This window comes from Zootoca vivipara, chromosome 11, assembly GCF_965207765.1.
Source record: "Zootoca vivipara chromosome 11, rZooViv2.hap1.1, whole genome shotgun sequence".
Classification (NCBI taxonomy): Eukaryota; Metazoa; Chordata; class Lepidosauria; order Squamata; family Lacertidae; genus Zootoca; species Zootoca vivipara.
The window spans coordinates 48,584,467-48,601,038 of record NC_142594.1 but is presented as its reverse complement, the minus strand read 5'-3'; the positions used below and the strand labels follow the sequence as shown (position 1 = coordinate 48,601,038).

At 41.9% G+C, this 16,572-nt stretch overlaps 1 protein-coding gene across 12 annotated transcripts in view; it reads right to left on the bottom strand.

The window, feature by feature from the left end:
* KMT2C (lysine methyltransferase 2C) overlaps positions 1-16,572 on the bottom strand; it is a 175,521-nt gene that overhangs the window by 83,159 nt on the left and 75,790 nt on the right. For all 12 annotated transcript variants that reach the window (XM_035129359.3, XM_035129372.3, XM_060280917.2 and 9 more), the window contains exons 7-12: positions 14,106-14,268; positions 12,890-13,061; positions 11,786-11,900; positions 3,079-3,251; positions 2,390-2,550; positions 416-526 (exon numbers count right to left, since the gene is read on the bottom strand). In XM_035129359.3, the coding sequence (XP_034985250.3) occupies positions 416-526; positions 2,390-2,550; positions 3,079-3,251; positions 11,786-11,900; positions 12,890-13,061; positions 14,106-14,268 (895 nt within the window). The remainder of the gene's footprint in view (positions 1-415; positions 527-2,389; positions 2,551-3,078; positions 3,252-11,785; positions 11,901-12,889; positions 13,062-14,105; positions 14,269-16,572) is intronic.

Here is a 16,572-nt window from a genome sequence, read left to right as displayed (position 1 = left end):
TCACCCCCCAGTGGAATTCTACTGCATTTTCACCGCCTTCCAAATTGGCATTCACAAAAATCTTTCAATTCTTCCCTACCATTGGGAATGAATAATAGACTTCCCCCATTCTACTGCTCAAGTGAGCAGGATGCATAGAGGCATCCCAGCCTTGGCAATAAAAGTCCAGTAATCAACTATTAACTCCACTGCCTATTATAGAAATTATTTCGTACTTTTATATTGTGCATTTGTTTTTAAGACCTTAACAATACTTTGTACTGTTCCCATGGCACATCCTCAAAAAAGAAAAAGAAAAAAGGAACATCTTAATTCTCCAACTGATTTTAGATTTAGATTTTTGAAAATAAATTCCACATACAGTATTTATTGTATATGAGTGTATTGTGTCACATCAAAAGAAAAATGCTCTTACCATCTGTGCCACAGTTAATCACTGATTCTTGAACAAGGCTGCTATCCATTACTAGTTGGTCCTTGTTGGCCACATCTTCTCCTCCTTCTGTTTCCATTTCATCTGCACAAACTTAAGCAGCAAACACTTTTAAAAATCTTCATGCAGTATTTATTGTATTACTCACCATCATTAACTTATCTTGGAGCTTGACCATTTTGCTTCCACAAAATGATATTTTAACAGTGAACACACACAGTTAATGGTTTACTATGCACAAGCTAATGCACCCATAATACTCCTCCACACCAGCACTGGGGAGAAACAAACCATAATTCCTGGTTTAGCAGTACATGCTTCACTCAAACAATGATCTGTAGCCAGTTTGTGCTTTTTTTTTTTTACTAATCATGGTTTGTTTTGACAAAACAAGTCACACTCCTTGGTTCAGGCATAATGCTATGCCAAGAATTATGGTATGTTTCATCCCAGTAGTAGACAGGAAGAGTGAAGCAAGTGTGAAAAGTTCATACACAGTAAACCATTAACTATGAGACATGGCATGATAAAAACTTAAATTACGATAAAATAGGTAGAGCTAAAATCTAAACACTAAAGACCAAATATCTAAAATTACTAATAGATATATTACACTTAAAGGTAAAGGGACCACTGACCATTAGGTCCACTTGTGACCGACTCTGGGGTTGTGGTGCTCATCTTGGCCGAGGGAGCCGGCGGACAGCTTCCATGTCATGTGGCCAGCATGACAAAGCCGCTTCTGGCGAACCAGAGCAGCACACGGAAACGCCGTTTACCTTCCCACTGTAGCGGTACCTATTTATCTACTTGCACTTTGCTTTCTGCTAGGTTGGCAAGAGCTGGGACTGAGCAACGGGAGCTCACCCTGTCCCAGGGATTTGAACCACCGACCTTTTGATCAGCAAGCCCTAGGCTCAGTGGTTTAACTCACAGCGCCACCTGCGTCCCTCCATATTAAACTTATCAAAGTGTAAAATAGGAAACTTTTATTCTATGCCCATGATTCAATGAAAACAAAGAAGAAATGCTGAACTTGGATTGTAAAACTTGTAAAAGCTGTAAAATCCCAACATTTCAAATTAATAATATCTCTTTTGGTCACAAACTCTCTGTAGTATATCCTAACCTGAAGTCTACTTTTAAAAAGCCAGAACAGTAACATGCTTTCATACTAGTAAAACTCATTAAAATGCACAAAAGCAAGCAGGAGCATGGAGACGACCTCTACAAGAATATTAAACTCTTAGCTCCTAACAAGGAGATCCACAGAGAATATTACTGTTAAAAGGCATATGATTATGTCTTTTTATGTGAAAAAGCCTAGCAAAGTTCAAAATGGCAGAACAATTTGGAGTGCTGCTGAATTCAGTAACTAATTTGTTCGTCTTGGAGACTGACATTAAAGTGAAAACTTCAGTATGAGGAAATGATCATTTACATTGGTTTCAAATCTGAAATTATTGTAGAAAAGTAATCTCTTGGGAGTATGGAATGAAACAACCCATCTCCTATAATAGCTTCATATTTTTCTTTGTTGTTAAAATGGCATTGCCACTCTTGCTGTGAGACAAGAATATATTCCACAATTTCTCTTCAAGTACAAACCATGGCAAAACCTGTTTAATAAAATATTCTTCTGCTTGACAGCATGTTCCCCTTTTTAAAAAAGATGAGAATGGTGCTATAGAATTAGATATTGGCAGAGACAATAGCTAATTTAAATATCTGGAAGATGTTGTAGAGTTAAAGGTTTTCTTGTTTTGTCCTGAGAGCCTTTGGAGCTGGAATCTCAATGACGTACAGTAGTGTGAAGATTTTTAAAAGATTATTATATCCCCCCACAGTGCTTTTTGGCTACAATGTTGGCAGCAATAATATTATATAGGAAGTGCTCCTCAAATATTAAATGAAAGACAAACAGTGGGCATTGAAATGAGAAAGAGAGTCTTTTACCTGTACCAGTTGCAGGAAGAAGTTGGGCAGTATCCATCACATCACATGCCTGTGCATGTTCCTCTTCTGCTTCTAAGTATTTGCAAAGACTGCAGGTGTATTCTTTTAAGTGGGTATCCAGTTCGTTATCAGGAAGTTTGTCACATTCTATGTGAATCCACCTAAGGGAATCATTTGTCAAAAATTCACATTAATTAATTTATTAAAAATTTCCCACTGAAATCCTATCTTCATTGTAAATTTTTTTATAAAAAACATCTGGATTTGGGGGCACCTCGAATCAAACCAATACCTAAAAGGGATTCATAAAAGCATCTGAATCCACTTTACTTGCAGAACTGATCCAATGTGCTACATTCACTAATGAGTAATTGTTTCATGTACATAAACATAACTACAATAACCCTATAAGACTTAGTTCCATATCTATTTAAAACTTGAAGAAGCCAACCATACACTGAACAGTTAACCCTATATGGGGACAGAATTTTTCAGAAGATTCTGAGAACCTTGTGGCAAGTCTCATGATGGATGAACAGTAGTTGATACGCATATTATATTGCAGGAAATGAAGTGTCTTCAATAGATCAAAGTTGGATGCAACATGGGGCCACCTTAACAAAAAGGTCTGGGAGCCATTAAGAAGTAGCAGAGTTATCCAATCGTTTAAAATGAGTTAGGTATCCTACCTTTTGCACATATGACAATGCAACTTGTCTTTTTGCAAGTCTGGATTAGAGGATTTTTCACAGAAAGGACAAGGCATGTTGTCTTGCTGACGGTAACAACTATCACACATAAGACAGTTGTGATGCCACTGACTACTGTTCCGTGTGCCACATTCTGCACATACCCTGCAGTTCTGAAAATATGAGAAAAGGAAATCATACGTGTTTACGATACTATGCTATTGCATCAAAACAATCACTGGCAAACATGTTCTACATTGACGGAAAGAGGACTTTAATTTCATTTATTTGGAAGTTTAACGAGCAAAACTATGAGTCTATAATCTATTCCTGATGGTAAATTTTCACACTGCACTTCCACTAGACAAGAAAGTCTTTGACAAGGATGTCTTTTATGGGACATAGTTCTCTTGCCAGTAGAAACTTAAGTCTCCATGCAGACACCATCAAAAGGATTATTAACCTTTGAGGGACAGAAAATAAAATGAAAAGCATCCTTTCTTCCTCCTGAAAATTGAATTATGGTATATACTAACTCTTGACAATGTAAATATAATCTGAATAAATATCTGCTCCTCTGCACAGAGAGTTATCCACTGTTGTAAGTTGGGACTTCTTTTTCCTTGTACTGTAAATGTCAATTGCAAAGGGGTGAGAAACTGATCTCATGATTTCTAAACCTGTATTAAACAGTTAGTAAATGAAGTATGTGACATAAGGAAGAATATTGTGTCATATATTTAATTTATGTGGGAGGAACCACAGCTCAGTGGCAGAGCATTTGCTTTCTATGACAAGGGTAACAGGTTAACCCCAGCTGAAAGAGAATCCTGTCTGAAATCCTGAAGAGCTGTTGCCAGTCACTGTTAACAATACTGAGCTTGATAGATCAGTGGTGTGACTCAGTATAAGGCAGTTTCCTATATTCCAAGTACTGCTACTATCCATGGCAATTGAGAAAGAACGGAGGTGCTGCTGGACTCCCATCTCCCAGCTGTCCCAAACCAACATAGTCAACAGTCAGGATTATGAGAACTGTAGCCTAACAACATTTGAAGAGCCACAGGTTAACTACCCTGATTTAAATTAATCCACCTTGACATAATTGCCTGGTTGCCACTGCCTCTTAACATGACAATATGCTTATGCTAGGAGAGCAAAAGGAGAACAAGTTCGGCTTCTCTTCTTGTCCTTCCCTCTCCTCACTGTACTACATTGCATATGAATCAAGCCCCAGTTGTTTTCATCCTTAGAAGATTCTCCTTTACACAAGTTAAAAAGATTCCACACTGAATACGTAAATTTATGTTAAAAGTATTATGCAATTGTAAATGTAGCCTCTCAAGGTAAACCAGTTTGGAAATGTAATAAGTACTGTATATTTTTATTGACAGTTAAGTATAGCTACCTTCTAATTATTATTATTTAAATGGGAATGTAGTTATTACAAGCTATGAAACTCCAGGAATCTGGCAGACAGAAATTCTATAACATCACAAGCATCTGGCTGGAGTGCAATAAATTCCCCATCCAGAAGGCAAATAAAAATTACAGAATATTTGGGAAGGAAATAACTAATGCATCTCAGAGAAATGTCATTTATACAAAAACAAGAAGCATTTTTTTAAAAATAAAGCTTACATCTGTTTGTGCAATCAACAGCCTTAAGTATCAGTCTATTTTAATCAGCCATAGGTGTTAAATCTCAGAAAATACACATTGTTCAAATTTTATAATTATATGTTCCTATTTTGACAACAGTCTAGTTTGGATTGATCATTAATAATAATACATTTTTATTTTTACCCACCCTCCCCGGTCAGAACTGGGCTCAGGGCAGCCAACACCAATAAAATTTCAATAAAACGTAAAGAAAAAAGAAAAAAAGGGTAATTAAAAAACGGGTTAAAATACAATTTAAAATGCAGCCTCATTTAGTAGTAGCCCATAAATCAAAACCATAAGGGGAGGGAAATATAAGGGTCAGACTGAGTCCAAACCAAGGTGAGGCAGAACAGCTCCATCTTGCAGGCCCTGCGGAAAGGTGTCAAATCCCACAGGGCCCTGGTCTCTTGTGACAGAGCGTTCCACCAAGTTGGGGCCAGTACTGAAAAGGCCCTGTCCCTAGTTGAGACCAATCTAACCATCTTGCGGCTCAGGACCTCCAAAGTGTTGTTATTTGTGGACCTTAAGGTCCTCCGCGGGACATACCAGGAGAGGCGGTATGAGGGTCCTAGGCCACGTAGGGCTTTAAAGATCAAAACCAGCACCTTAAACCTGACCCTGTAATCCACCGGGAGCCAGTGCAGCTGGTAAAGCACTGGATGAATGTGGTTCCGCGGTGAAGACCCCGAAAGGAGCTACGCCACGGCATTCTGCACCCGCTGGAGTTTCTGAGTCAGCTTTAAGGGCAGCCCCGCATAGAGCGAGTTACAATAATCAAGCCTGGAGGTGACTGTCGCATGGATCACTGTGGCCAAATCAGGGCGTGAAAGGTAAGGGACCAACTGCTTGATACGGCGGAGATGGAAAAATGCCACCTTTGCTGTGGCTGCAACCTGCGCCTCCATAGAAATGGAGGAGTCGAAGTTGCTGGCACTAATTGAGCCCCCGCAAGAGATGGGAGTTGCCCCCCCCCAACCCCATGTCATCCCGACCCAGCCAGAGGACCTCTGTCTTCGAAGGATTTAACTTCAACCGGCTCCCACGCAGTCATCCAGCCACAGCTTCCAAGCAACTGGTCAGCGTGTCTGGGGCCGAATCAGGACGGCCATCCATCAACAGATAAAGCTGGGTGTCATCAGCATATTGATGACAACCCAGCCCAAAACTCCAGACAATCTGGCATAAGGATATCTAAAAGCATTGGGGAAAGGATTGCGCCCTGCGGAACTCCACACACCAAGGAGTGCCACGGCGACATATCCTTATATCCTTCCCTAGTGCCACCCTCTGTCCCCGACCGGAGATAAAGGAGCGCAGCCATTGGCAGACTGTGCCCTGAATCCCCACATTGCCAAGCCAGTGGTCTAAAAGTTCATGATCGAACATGCCGAATAGTGATCTATGATCTATTTATATTCCTACACTTTTTTCTACATGTCTTTCTTTAAAAACATTTTAAAATACATCAAAGGGGATCACAGATGGTAGTAACAATAAAATACTCAACCAAAATATATTAATAAAAGATTTGACAATTGTTTATATTATTGAATATTATTGAATCCATGCTGTTAATATATTATTAAAACATCTCCTTGTACAATTCTTCATAAGTTTTTGGTAGGTTCCTTCTCACCCTGTTTATTAATAAAATCAATAAAAGCAGACCAAGTTGCATAAAATTAATCAATTTCCTTTGTTCTCTTTTTGCCCAAACTTGTCTAGTTGTTTTTTCCCCACCAATATAACAATTGTCCATACTTGGTTATACCATGCTTCTAATGACAGATCTCCCTGGCTGCTGCTGCTCTGCCAGGGAGTGTTTGGGAGGACTGCTCCCCCGTAAGCCCACTTCTACCTGGGGCTTGGGGCGGGTCCCCCACTCCTCCACAGCTTTTGAGGCTCCTGGGAGGCCTGGAACATCACTGCTGCTGTGAGTACTGGAAGGACTGCTCCCTCCGAAGCCCACTTCCACCTTGGGATTGGGGCGGGTCCCCCACTCCACCACAGCTTTTAAGGCTCCTGAGAGGCCTGGAACACTGCTGCTGCTGCTCTGCCAGGGAGTGTTTGGGAGGACTGCTCCCCTGAAGCCCACTTCCACCTGGGGCTTGGGGCGGGTCCCCCACTCTACCACAGCTTTAAGGCTCCTAGGAGGCCTGAAACAGTGCCGCTGCTGCTCTTCTTGTAATTCTGATGTGTTTGTAACTTTTATTGTTTTTGGTTTTTGTTGTTTATCGTCTAGTTTGTTAGTTTGTTTTTTGTATTGGTTTAAAATTCGATTTTAAGGGGAGGGGTTAATTTTAGTTTGTAATTCTCTGTCTTTGTTTGTATTGGTTTATTGTATTAGTTTGTTTTCTGTATTAGTTTTAAATTTGATTTTAAGGGGAGGGGTCAATTTTAGTTTGTAATTTTCTGTCTTTGTATTGTTTTATTGTATTTTTTGATTTACATAGGTTTTAGGGAGGGATTTTTAGTTGGGTGTGGGAATCTGTTAAATTTTAGTGTATTTGTAATTTTCATTGTTTTTGGTTTTATTGTTTTATTGTGTTTTTGTGTTTTTCTTTTGTTCTGTTCTTTGCTGTTTTTTACAGAGGTTTTATTTTGTTTTTAAGGGGAGGGGTCAGGGCTGCCCGGGAGGGGGTCCCAGCAAGCAAAATGGCTGGGGCAGATTCCACAGGGGGTGATGCACTGGGACAACCGATCTCAGTGGTCACGGGTAGGAGGAGGAGTTACGCTAAGACCAGACCATGTCATTACTGAGGAGGCAGACTTAGTCGTTGTCTGAGGACTATTCCTGCCTCCGGGTCTGGTCCTGACCGGACGGATATTGGAATCAGCAAGGGATACCCACATGACCTGAAGGTGCTGCTGTGCAATGCCAGGTTGATGATGAATAAGACCACTGCCATTCACGACCTGATTGTGGATGGAGGATTTGACCTGGCATGTGTGACAGAGACCTGGTTGGATGAAGCCGATGGGCCCGTTCTTGGCGCTGCTTGTCCACCAGGTTTCTCTTATGCACAGCAACCCAGGCCATCTGGGCGGGGAGGGGGGGTTGCAGTGATTTTTAGGAAGTCATTAGTTTGCACCAGGCGTCCTATTGGTAAGACTGAGTTTTCTGAGTGCATGTTCTGGAAGTTGGGCAATAGGGGCAGTACAGGATTCCTTTTGGTGTACCGACCTCCCCGCTGCACCAAGGATTCCCTGCCCGAGCTGCTTCAGGTCGTGTCGGATGTGCTCCTGGAGACACCTAGCTTGGTTGTCTTAGGGGATTTTAACATCCATGCCGACACGACCTTACAAGGAGCCGCTCGGGACTTCGTGGAAAGCATGGCCACCATGGGGCTGTCCCTGAATAAGTCTGGCCCAACTCATAGCCGCGGACATGCCTTGGACTTGGTGTTTACCTCTATGGATGTTGGTGATCTGACATTAAGTAAAAACGAGACAAAAGAAGTGCCATGGTCAGATCACTTTCTGGTGCAACTGGACTTCTCCGCAACCCTTCCCCTCTGCAGGGAGGTGGGACCGATTCGGATGGTCCGCCCCCGCTACTTAATGGATCCAATTGGCTTCCAGAGAGTGGTAGGGGATGTTTTATCCCATGTCGATGGCCTTTCAGCTGATTCCCTGGTGGCCCGCTGGAATGCGGAGTTAACCAGCGCTATTGACTGTCTGGCTCCAAAGCGCCCTCTCAGATTGCATGGAGCCCGGACAGCCCCGTGGTTTTCCCCGGCGCTGAGGGCGATGAAACAGTCGTTGAGACGGCTAGAGCGCCGGTGGCAGAAAACTCATTTTGAATCAGTCCGGACACGGGCTAGAGCTCAACTTCGAGCCTACCAAGTGGCAATGGCGACGGCGAAGAGGACCTTCTTCACCGTCTCCATCGCATCTGCAGAAAACAGCAGCAGGAGACTCTTCCAGGTGGTTCGCAATTTAGCGGAACCACCTGCTCCATCCGGGCCCAGTACGGGCCACATGATCTCCTGCAATGATTTTGCAAAGTTTTTTGCAGATGAAGTCGCTCAGATTCGGGAAGAGGTAGACTCCACCGTGGGAGCAGGGCCGGGGCGGGGGAGTGCTAGAGTCCTGTCTAGTCAAGTTTTGTGGGATCAATTTCAATCTGTTACCTCCGAGGATGTGGACAGGCTGCTTGGACGAGTGAAACCAACCACCTGTCTCCTTGATCCTTTCCCATCCTGGCTTATAAAAGCTAGCCGGGAAGGGCTGGGCGATGGGCTTCGCGGGTTGGTAAATGCTTCTCTCCATGAGGGAGCCTTCCCAGACCCACTGAAAGAGGCGATTATTAAACCGCTTCTTAAAAAACCATCTTTAGATCCGGCCAATATGGCCAACTATCGCCCAGTCTCAAATCTTCCATTCTTGGGCAAGGTGATTGAGCGAGTGGTTGCTGAACAACTTCAGGCACGCCTGGAAGAAGCGGACCATTTGGATCCCTTCCAGTCAGCATTCAGGCCTCATCATGGGACTGAAACTGCCTTGGTTGCACTGGTCGATGATCTCCGGCGGGCTAGGGACAAGGGTAAGAGCTGTTTCCTTGTTCTGCTGGATCTCTCAGCGGCTTTTGACACCATCGACCATAACATCCTTCTGGACCGTCTAGAGGGCTTGGGAGCTGGGGGCACTGTTATGCAGTGGTTCCGCTCCTTCCTCCTGGGCCGTGTTCAGAAAGTGGTGGTGGGGGATGAGTGTTCAGACCCCTGGGCTCTCACTTGTGGGGTGCCTCAGGGTTCTGTCCTCTCCCCCATGCTTTTTAACATCTATATGCAGCCGGTGGGAGAGATCATCAGGGGGTTTGGGCTGGGTGTCCATCAGTATGCTGATGATACCCAGCTCTACCTCTCTTTTAAATCAGAACCAGTGAAGGCGGTGAAGGTCCTGTGTGAGTGCTTGGAGGCGGTTGGAGGATGGATGGCGGCTAACAGATTGAGGTTGAATCCTGACAAGACAGAAGTACTGATTGTGGGGGACAGGAGGCGAGCGGGTGTGGAGGACTCCCTGGTCCTGAATGGGGTAACTGTGCCCCTGAAAGACCAGGTGCACAGCCTGGGAGTCATTTTAGACTCACAGCTGTCCATGGAGGCGCAGGTCAATTCTGTGTCCAAGGCAGCTGTTTATCAGCTCCATCTGGTACGCAGGCTGAGTCCCTACCTGCCCACTGACTGTCTCTCCAGAGTGGTGCATGCTCTGGGTATCTCTCGCTTGGACTACTGCAATGCGCTCTACGTGGGGCTACCTTTGAAGGTGACCCGGAAACTACAACTAATCCAGAATGCGGCAGCTAGACTGGTGACTAGGAGCGGCTGCCGAGACCACATAACACCGGTCCTGAAAGACCTACATTGGCTCCCAGTACGTTTCCGAGCACAATTCAAAGTGTTGGTGTTGACCTTTAAAGCCCTAAACGGCCTCGGTCCGGTATACCTGAAGGAGCGTCTCCACCCCCATCGTTCTGCCCGGACACTGAGGTCCAGCTCCGAGGGCCTTCTGGCGGTTCCCTCACTACGAGAAGCCAAGTTACAGGGAACCAGGCAGAGGGCCTTCTCGGTAGTGGCACCCACCCTGTGGAATGCCCTCCCACTAGAGGTCAAAGAGAACAACAATTACCAGACCCCAGACCTTTAGAAGGCATCTCAAGGCAGCCCTGTTTAGGGAAGCTTTTAATGTTTGATGGATTTCTGTATTTTAATGTTTCATGGATTTCTGTATTTTAGAATTTCTGTTTTGTTGGAAGCCGCCCAGAGTGGCTGGGGGAACCCGGCCAGATGGGCGGGGTATAAATAATAAATTATTATTATTATTATTATTATTATTATTATTATTATTATTATTATTAAGAATTCTTCCAGCATTACATAACTATTATTAACCATTTATTAACTAATAAATGTGATGCTACAAACAAACACAATAAATATTTTCTTACATGCAATTTTGACATTTTGGCCACTAAAGATTGATGCCTTTGGATACATCTGTATTTCCTACTTTCAAGATACCTTCCAAAATCCATGCACATATTGGTACATCCAACAGTATGAAAATATGTTCCTCATGCCTTCCATCCCATCAATCAGGTGGTGTAGAACCATAAATATGACTAAGGATAGTTGGGGTCATATACCAGCTGAGAAAAAAATTCAGAGGATTTTCCTGTATTTTTGCGAAGATTGAATATAATGGCTATGCAAGCCAATTACTATTTCAATCCTCAATTATTTCTTTAAAATCTCATTCTCATATTTCATTTAAACTTTGGAATGACCCAACTATCAAAATTTTGTAAAAATAATAATAAAAATTTCATCCCTTTTATAATGGAATCAGAGCATAACAAGCATGAACAACTCAACTACTAGTAACCTCATTCCTGATATATTTATTTTAATTATAGAAAAGAACTTGGGTGTTATTAGAACCAGTTTATTAATACCATGCCCAACTCTTTTTTCAGATGAAGACCTGATTTGGGAGTCACTACTGCAAACAGATCACATATGGAAACTATACCCATTTTTCCACTGGTTAAAATATTGAATTTTGTCCCTATGGACAAACCATAGGTGTATTAAAAAGGGAGTAAGCAGAGAGAAACATGCAGAGAGTTTACACTGCCATTTTCTCCACACTATAAGTGTGCAATTAAGGAAGGGATAATCTATAGCTTTTTGATATTTTTAATTGGTATAAAAGGTAAACTTTGAACCCTATACTTGGTCAACCCCTTTGTTTCAGTATTAATCCACTGGTTTTCCTCTTTACTATGAAGTAATTTAAGAATATGTCTCAGCTGAAAAGTCTCATAATAGTTGTATATTTGGCATACTTATCTCTCTTTTTTGCACTTATTTCAAAAGATTGTGATTGACAGAAGTAAAGGTCACTTGAAAATCAACGTGAGATTAACCAGAGATTCTCTGTGTTGCTATTCATTAGATGAAGTGAGTTGAATGGGCTAAAAGAACATAAAAACAGGCTTCTTATGTAATCAACTTCCAATTTCAAAATGTAAACTCACTTTGCATTTCCAGCCATTTGTTGGTACAGAGTCCATAATTGGTTGTAAACAAAAAGTATGATACCCTTTGTCACATGTATCACACACAAGCATCTTGTTGTCTTCTCCAGAATGCCTAGGAAAGAGGTTAACAGGTTAAGCTTGCTGGATAGGAAGGAAAATACTTAAAAAAAACAAAACAGCACTTTGCAGCAAGGTAGCTAAACACAAAACAGTAAAGCACCAACTATAAAATATGTTAGATGATCCAATGCTGAAGCTTGAAGTCACATCTAATAATATAGAGCCAATACTTCAGTTTCACTACTTGACTCTATTAAATGTCGTGCTACTCCACCAGTGCAACACTTCAAATCATAATTATGCACTCACAAATATTAATAACAAATGGTAGAAAGGGAGAATTAAAAAGTCTAACAACTCTCTTAATTGTTATGGAAGTAATGAAATAAAAATCAGAGCCTTGCCATATATGCTAAAGTTGCTGCAGATAATGTGAGAAGTGAATGATATAGGGGTAGTGAGTACGTGGGAGAGGTATTTTCTTTGCACTAGTCTAAACACCCTCCTTTAAACCAACTCTGTTGTGCTGTGCTTTGGGCCAGTAAACAAACAGAATCCACAATCCATTGTGGGCCTCCAGCACCAAGAGCAAATATTCCTAATCAAATGTTTTCTCCACTCTTCACTCAAGAGTGAAGAAGCCATATCCAACATTTTGGTAAGCAAATCAGGTTTGGTTATGCAAAGTGGAAATGAGGGACCATTCCCATAAACCTGTCCAAGTGCTTATCGTCAAGTTCCACAGAGGAAGAAAAGGAGGGGGTCACAGCCTTTAGTTAAATTCTCTTACACCTTTTATAACCATGGTCAATACATTAAAACAGATTTCCAAGTCTGCCTCACCTCTCAATTTCTGCCTCAGAGAGCACCCTCTCCCATTTTAAATAATACAATTTTATGAGAACTTCCTCTTCCAACTACCAAAGCATCTTGTCTCCATTATCAGGCTCTGGTGAGTGCGGAACTGTAACAGGACAGGATTGGGTTTCACAACTCACTGCAGTTCTAAACACAATTAAACCACAGTCTACTTTTGCTTACTTGCAGTTCTGGCACACTTTGCAATCGGGACACTGCCAACCTGCCCGTTTTATAGGTGTCACTTGTATATCCAGGCACATTCCATGGTAATGCTGGCCACAGGTAGTACAAAAAAGCTGATCTAAGAGGTCGCCAGGGCTATCACACACTGCACAGTTTGCTTCTTCCTTTGCTATAAATTAACAGATGAATTTTGCATCATTTTAGAAGGAGTCGTCATAAAGCTTTACATTATATAAATATTTTTATCCTGTTATTCCAACGGTATACAAGGATTATGTAAGCTGGCAAAATACAACTGAAGAATATATAAGAAATCAGACGTTTAACTGCATATGAAAGCAGACTGTGCATAATGACACTTTGCATAGCAAACTGCTTCACACAGGTTAAAGGTAAAGGTAAAGGGACCCCTGACCATTAGGTCCAGTCGTGACCGACTCTGGGGTTGCGCGCTCATCTCGCATTATTGGCCAAGGGAGCCGGCGTATAGCTTCCAGGTCATGTGGCCAGCATGACAAAGCCGCTTCTGGCAAACCAGAGCAGCACATGGAAACGCCGTTTACCTTCCCGCTGTAGCGGTTCCTATTTATCTACTTGCATTTTGACGTGCTTTCGAACTGCTAGGTTGGCAGGAGCTGGGACCAAGCAACGGGAGCTCACCCCGTCACAGGGATTCGAACCGCTGACCTTCTGATCAGCAAGCCCTAGGCTCAGTGGTTTAACCACAGCGCCACCTGGGTCCCTGGTTCACACAGGTTATATCCTTTAAAAATGAAACTTGTATTGGAAAATTTCTCCTCCAATACTTTTAAAAGACAAGCAGCATAGTGAGAACAATTATTTACTAATATATTAAGAGCGACAATTACAAGTGGGTGGGTGAGCGGCCACATGTAAGCTAATGGTAGGCAGCCTGGCTTCCTTCCCTTGTTTCTCATGAGTTTATTTGAAGAGCTACAGATTGGGAAAGGAGGGAAATGGATTTCCTGCCACTTTCCTGGCTGTAACCCTTCACCTTACTCAGAGCAGCTAGAATTAAATGCTGGAAGTTGGGAAAGGCTAGGACATAACTCTCTCTCCCAATTCCCTTTTATTATGATTGAATAAAAGGTAAGCAATAAAGAATTGATCTGGATCCAGTAACAAAAATAGAAATTTTGTACTGATCATCAACAGGTATGAACTGCAGCTTTAGCTCACTACTGCTACTTACATCTTTGTGGAGCCTGGTCAATGTGGTCTGGGCAAAGAAGGGAAAAATGATTAAAGTCCTGAAAAGTGCCTGCTCCAGCAGCACATGGATAATGGTACATCTGGGTGCATTTCTCTTCACAGCATTTGATAGTGGCTCCAAGGTGCTTGCAATATGCACATCGCTGAAAAACAAAGCATGCACCTATTTAGTATTTAAAATCAATCCCACTAGGCAGAAGATTCACAGGAATGTAGCATTTTTCTGTGTGCTGTAAGTTTTGCAATTCTTCCTAGGTTTATCCTCACAATCTTCGTGTGAGTGAGGTTAGGAAAACAGATAGTGACTTAGTCCAAGACTAAAAAAAATACTGCATCATCCATCTCATAAAATATCACAGATACAAATAGTATCAATCATTTCATTTTTCATTGTAACAGGATTGAAGGGTATCATGTCAGTAAAAGGAGCATATATAGCTTCTGTTTCTAGATTTGCATTTTGTCATTGATTATATATTTATTAACTTTGTGTTATATGCACCAATTTATGGTGTCTGGAGTTTTCAACACTTAAAAGCGAGATAAATCAATGCTTTTAATTCTTTGAAGCAAACAGGGGTTTTTAAAAATTAAAATTATTTACACAATACCTTTAATAGTATCCCAATTACTGTACAACAATCTAAACACACACAAATCAGTCATAAATAATGAACACGGTAAATGTTTTAAAGATACTCATAGCAAGTAATTCAAATTACAGATATTACATGTAACTGCCACCATAGCCCAGGTCTTCACTTGCCCTGAAAAAAATAAAAATAAAAGGAAATGCCAAACTGTTCTCCCTTATCAGGGAATTTCACAACATCAATGCAACGATAAAGAACGCCTTGCTCTAAGCCTTCACTGCTGAAAATACAGGATCCAAAACAAAGTCTTCCTATCCAGCTTCAGTGGCTGGTGTGGAATACGCAGAAGGTACTTCTTCAGGTATGCAGGGATATGGGGATTTAAATTAAACCTAGCACAGAAGGATAATCTAGCATTGAATTTCTACTGCTGTAAAATTATTCCTTAGGAATTGAGGATAGACATTGTCAGTCACAACAATCAACAAGAATAGCAGCCTTTAAAAATAAGCAGTCCATTAACTGGTGTTGTGGCCCCAGACCAGAAATTCTCATATACAGATTCCACAATCAGCACTTCATCCTCTATACAGTACACTCCAAGGAGGTACCCTTTGTCAGGTAGCTCCAAATAACTGGACCATTGACTCCTTGGAGTACAGTGGTACCTCGGGTTACAGACGCTTCAGGTTACAGATGCTTCAGGTTACAGACTCCGCAAACCCAGAAATAGTACCTCAGGTTAAGAACGTTGCTTCAGGATGAGAACAGAAATCATACGGCGGTGGCACGGCGGCAGTGGGAGGCCCCATTAGCTAAAGTGGTACCTCAAGTTAAGAACAGTTTCAGGTTAAGAATGGACCTCCAGAACGAATTATGTTCTTAACCCAAGGTACCACTGTATTAGTAAAGACCAAATAAATCCCCATAGGTTGAAACCTTGTTGCCTAGAAGAAGTCAACAGCTGCATAAAAAGGCACTGACCCATTAACTGTTCAGATACAGCACTCAGTGTGGGGGCATTAAACTTTACTATCTAGACCAGACATTTTAAATTTTACATTTCCAATTATTTCAATTGTAGTGAAGAGATGTTTTGCATAGGGACTATTATATTTCCATCTTCCATTAAATCATCTTTTTTTCACTATTGGGCATAGGCAAATGAAGTGAGGAAATAATTAACAGACTGAATAATATACAATAGACTGCAGAATTCAGGTCTTTTCCTCCATAGGATTTCTACTGTCTGCAACAACAGCATGCCTGGGCACACTGCAGGACCAAGTCTAATTAGTGAAAAGCAAAAGCAAATTGGAATACAGTACACAGATAAATTGAGCAACACACATTACAGATTGCTATAAAGTACTGCAGCTAACAACATGGCAGAATTTAAAATTCAACACACACATGAAGCTTTGGCATTTCCTTAGGTCAGTGTCAAGACAGCTTCCTCCATTTGCCTCAGCTGCAGGAGTGCTAACCGTGGTCCTGAACCTACTGAATTCTGAATTAGCACCTTGATCCTTGTCCAGGGTCCTGACCTTGCCTTAGATCCTGGCCAATCCTGAAGCCCTGGGTCTCACAATGGATAAGGATAGTTGGGAGAGGAGGAAGAACAAATCCTTGCAACCCTGGTTGCATTCACACATAAGGCAAAAGCAGGAAGTAACCTTCAGGGAGGTGCTACCACTTCCTGTACCTCTCTATTAACCTCAGTTCAAGGCTTCCTGCTTTAATGGCAGACCATTGTCTCTCAATGTGTCAATGGCTTCTGAAAAGCTTATACCCTAATCTGCCATAAGCAGAATTCTCTCCACAATTGAAGACTGAAATGGTGCCACTTTTTAA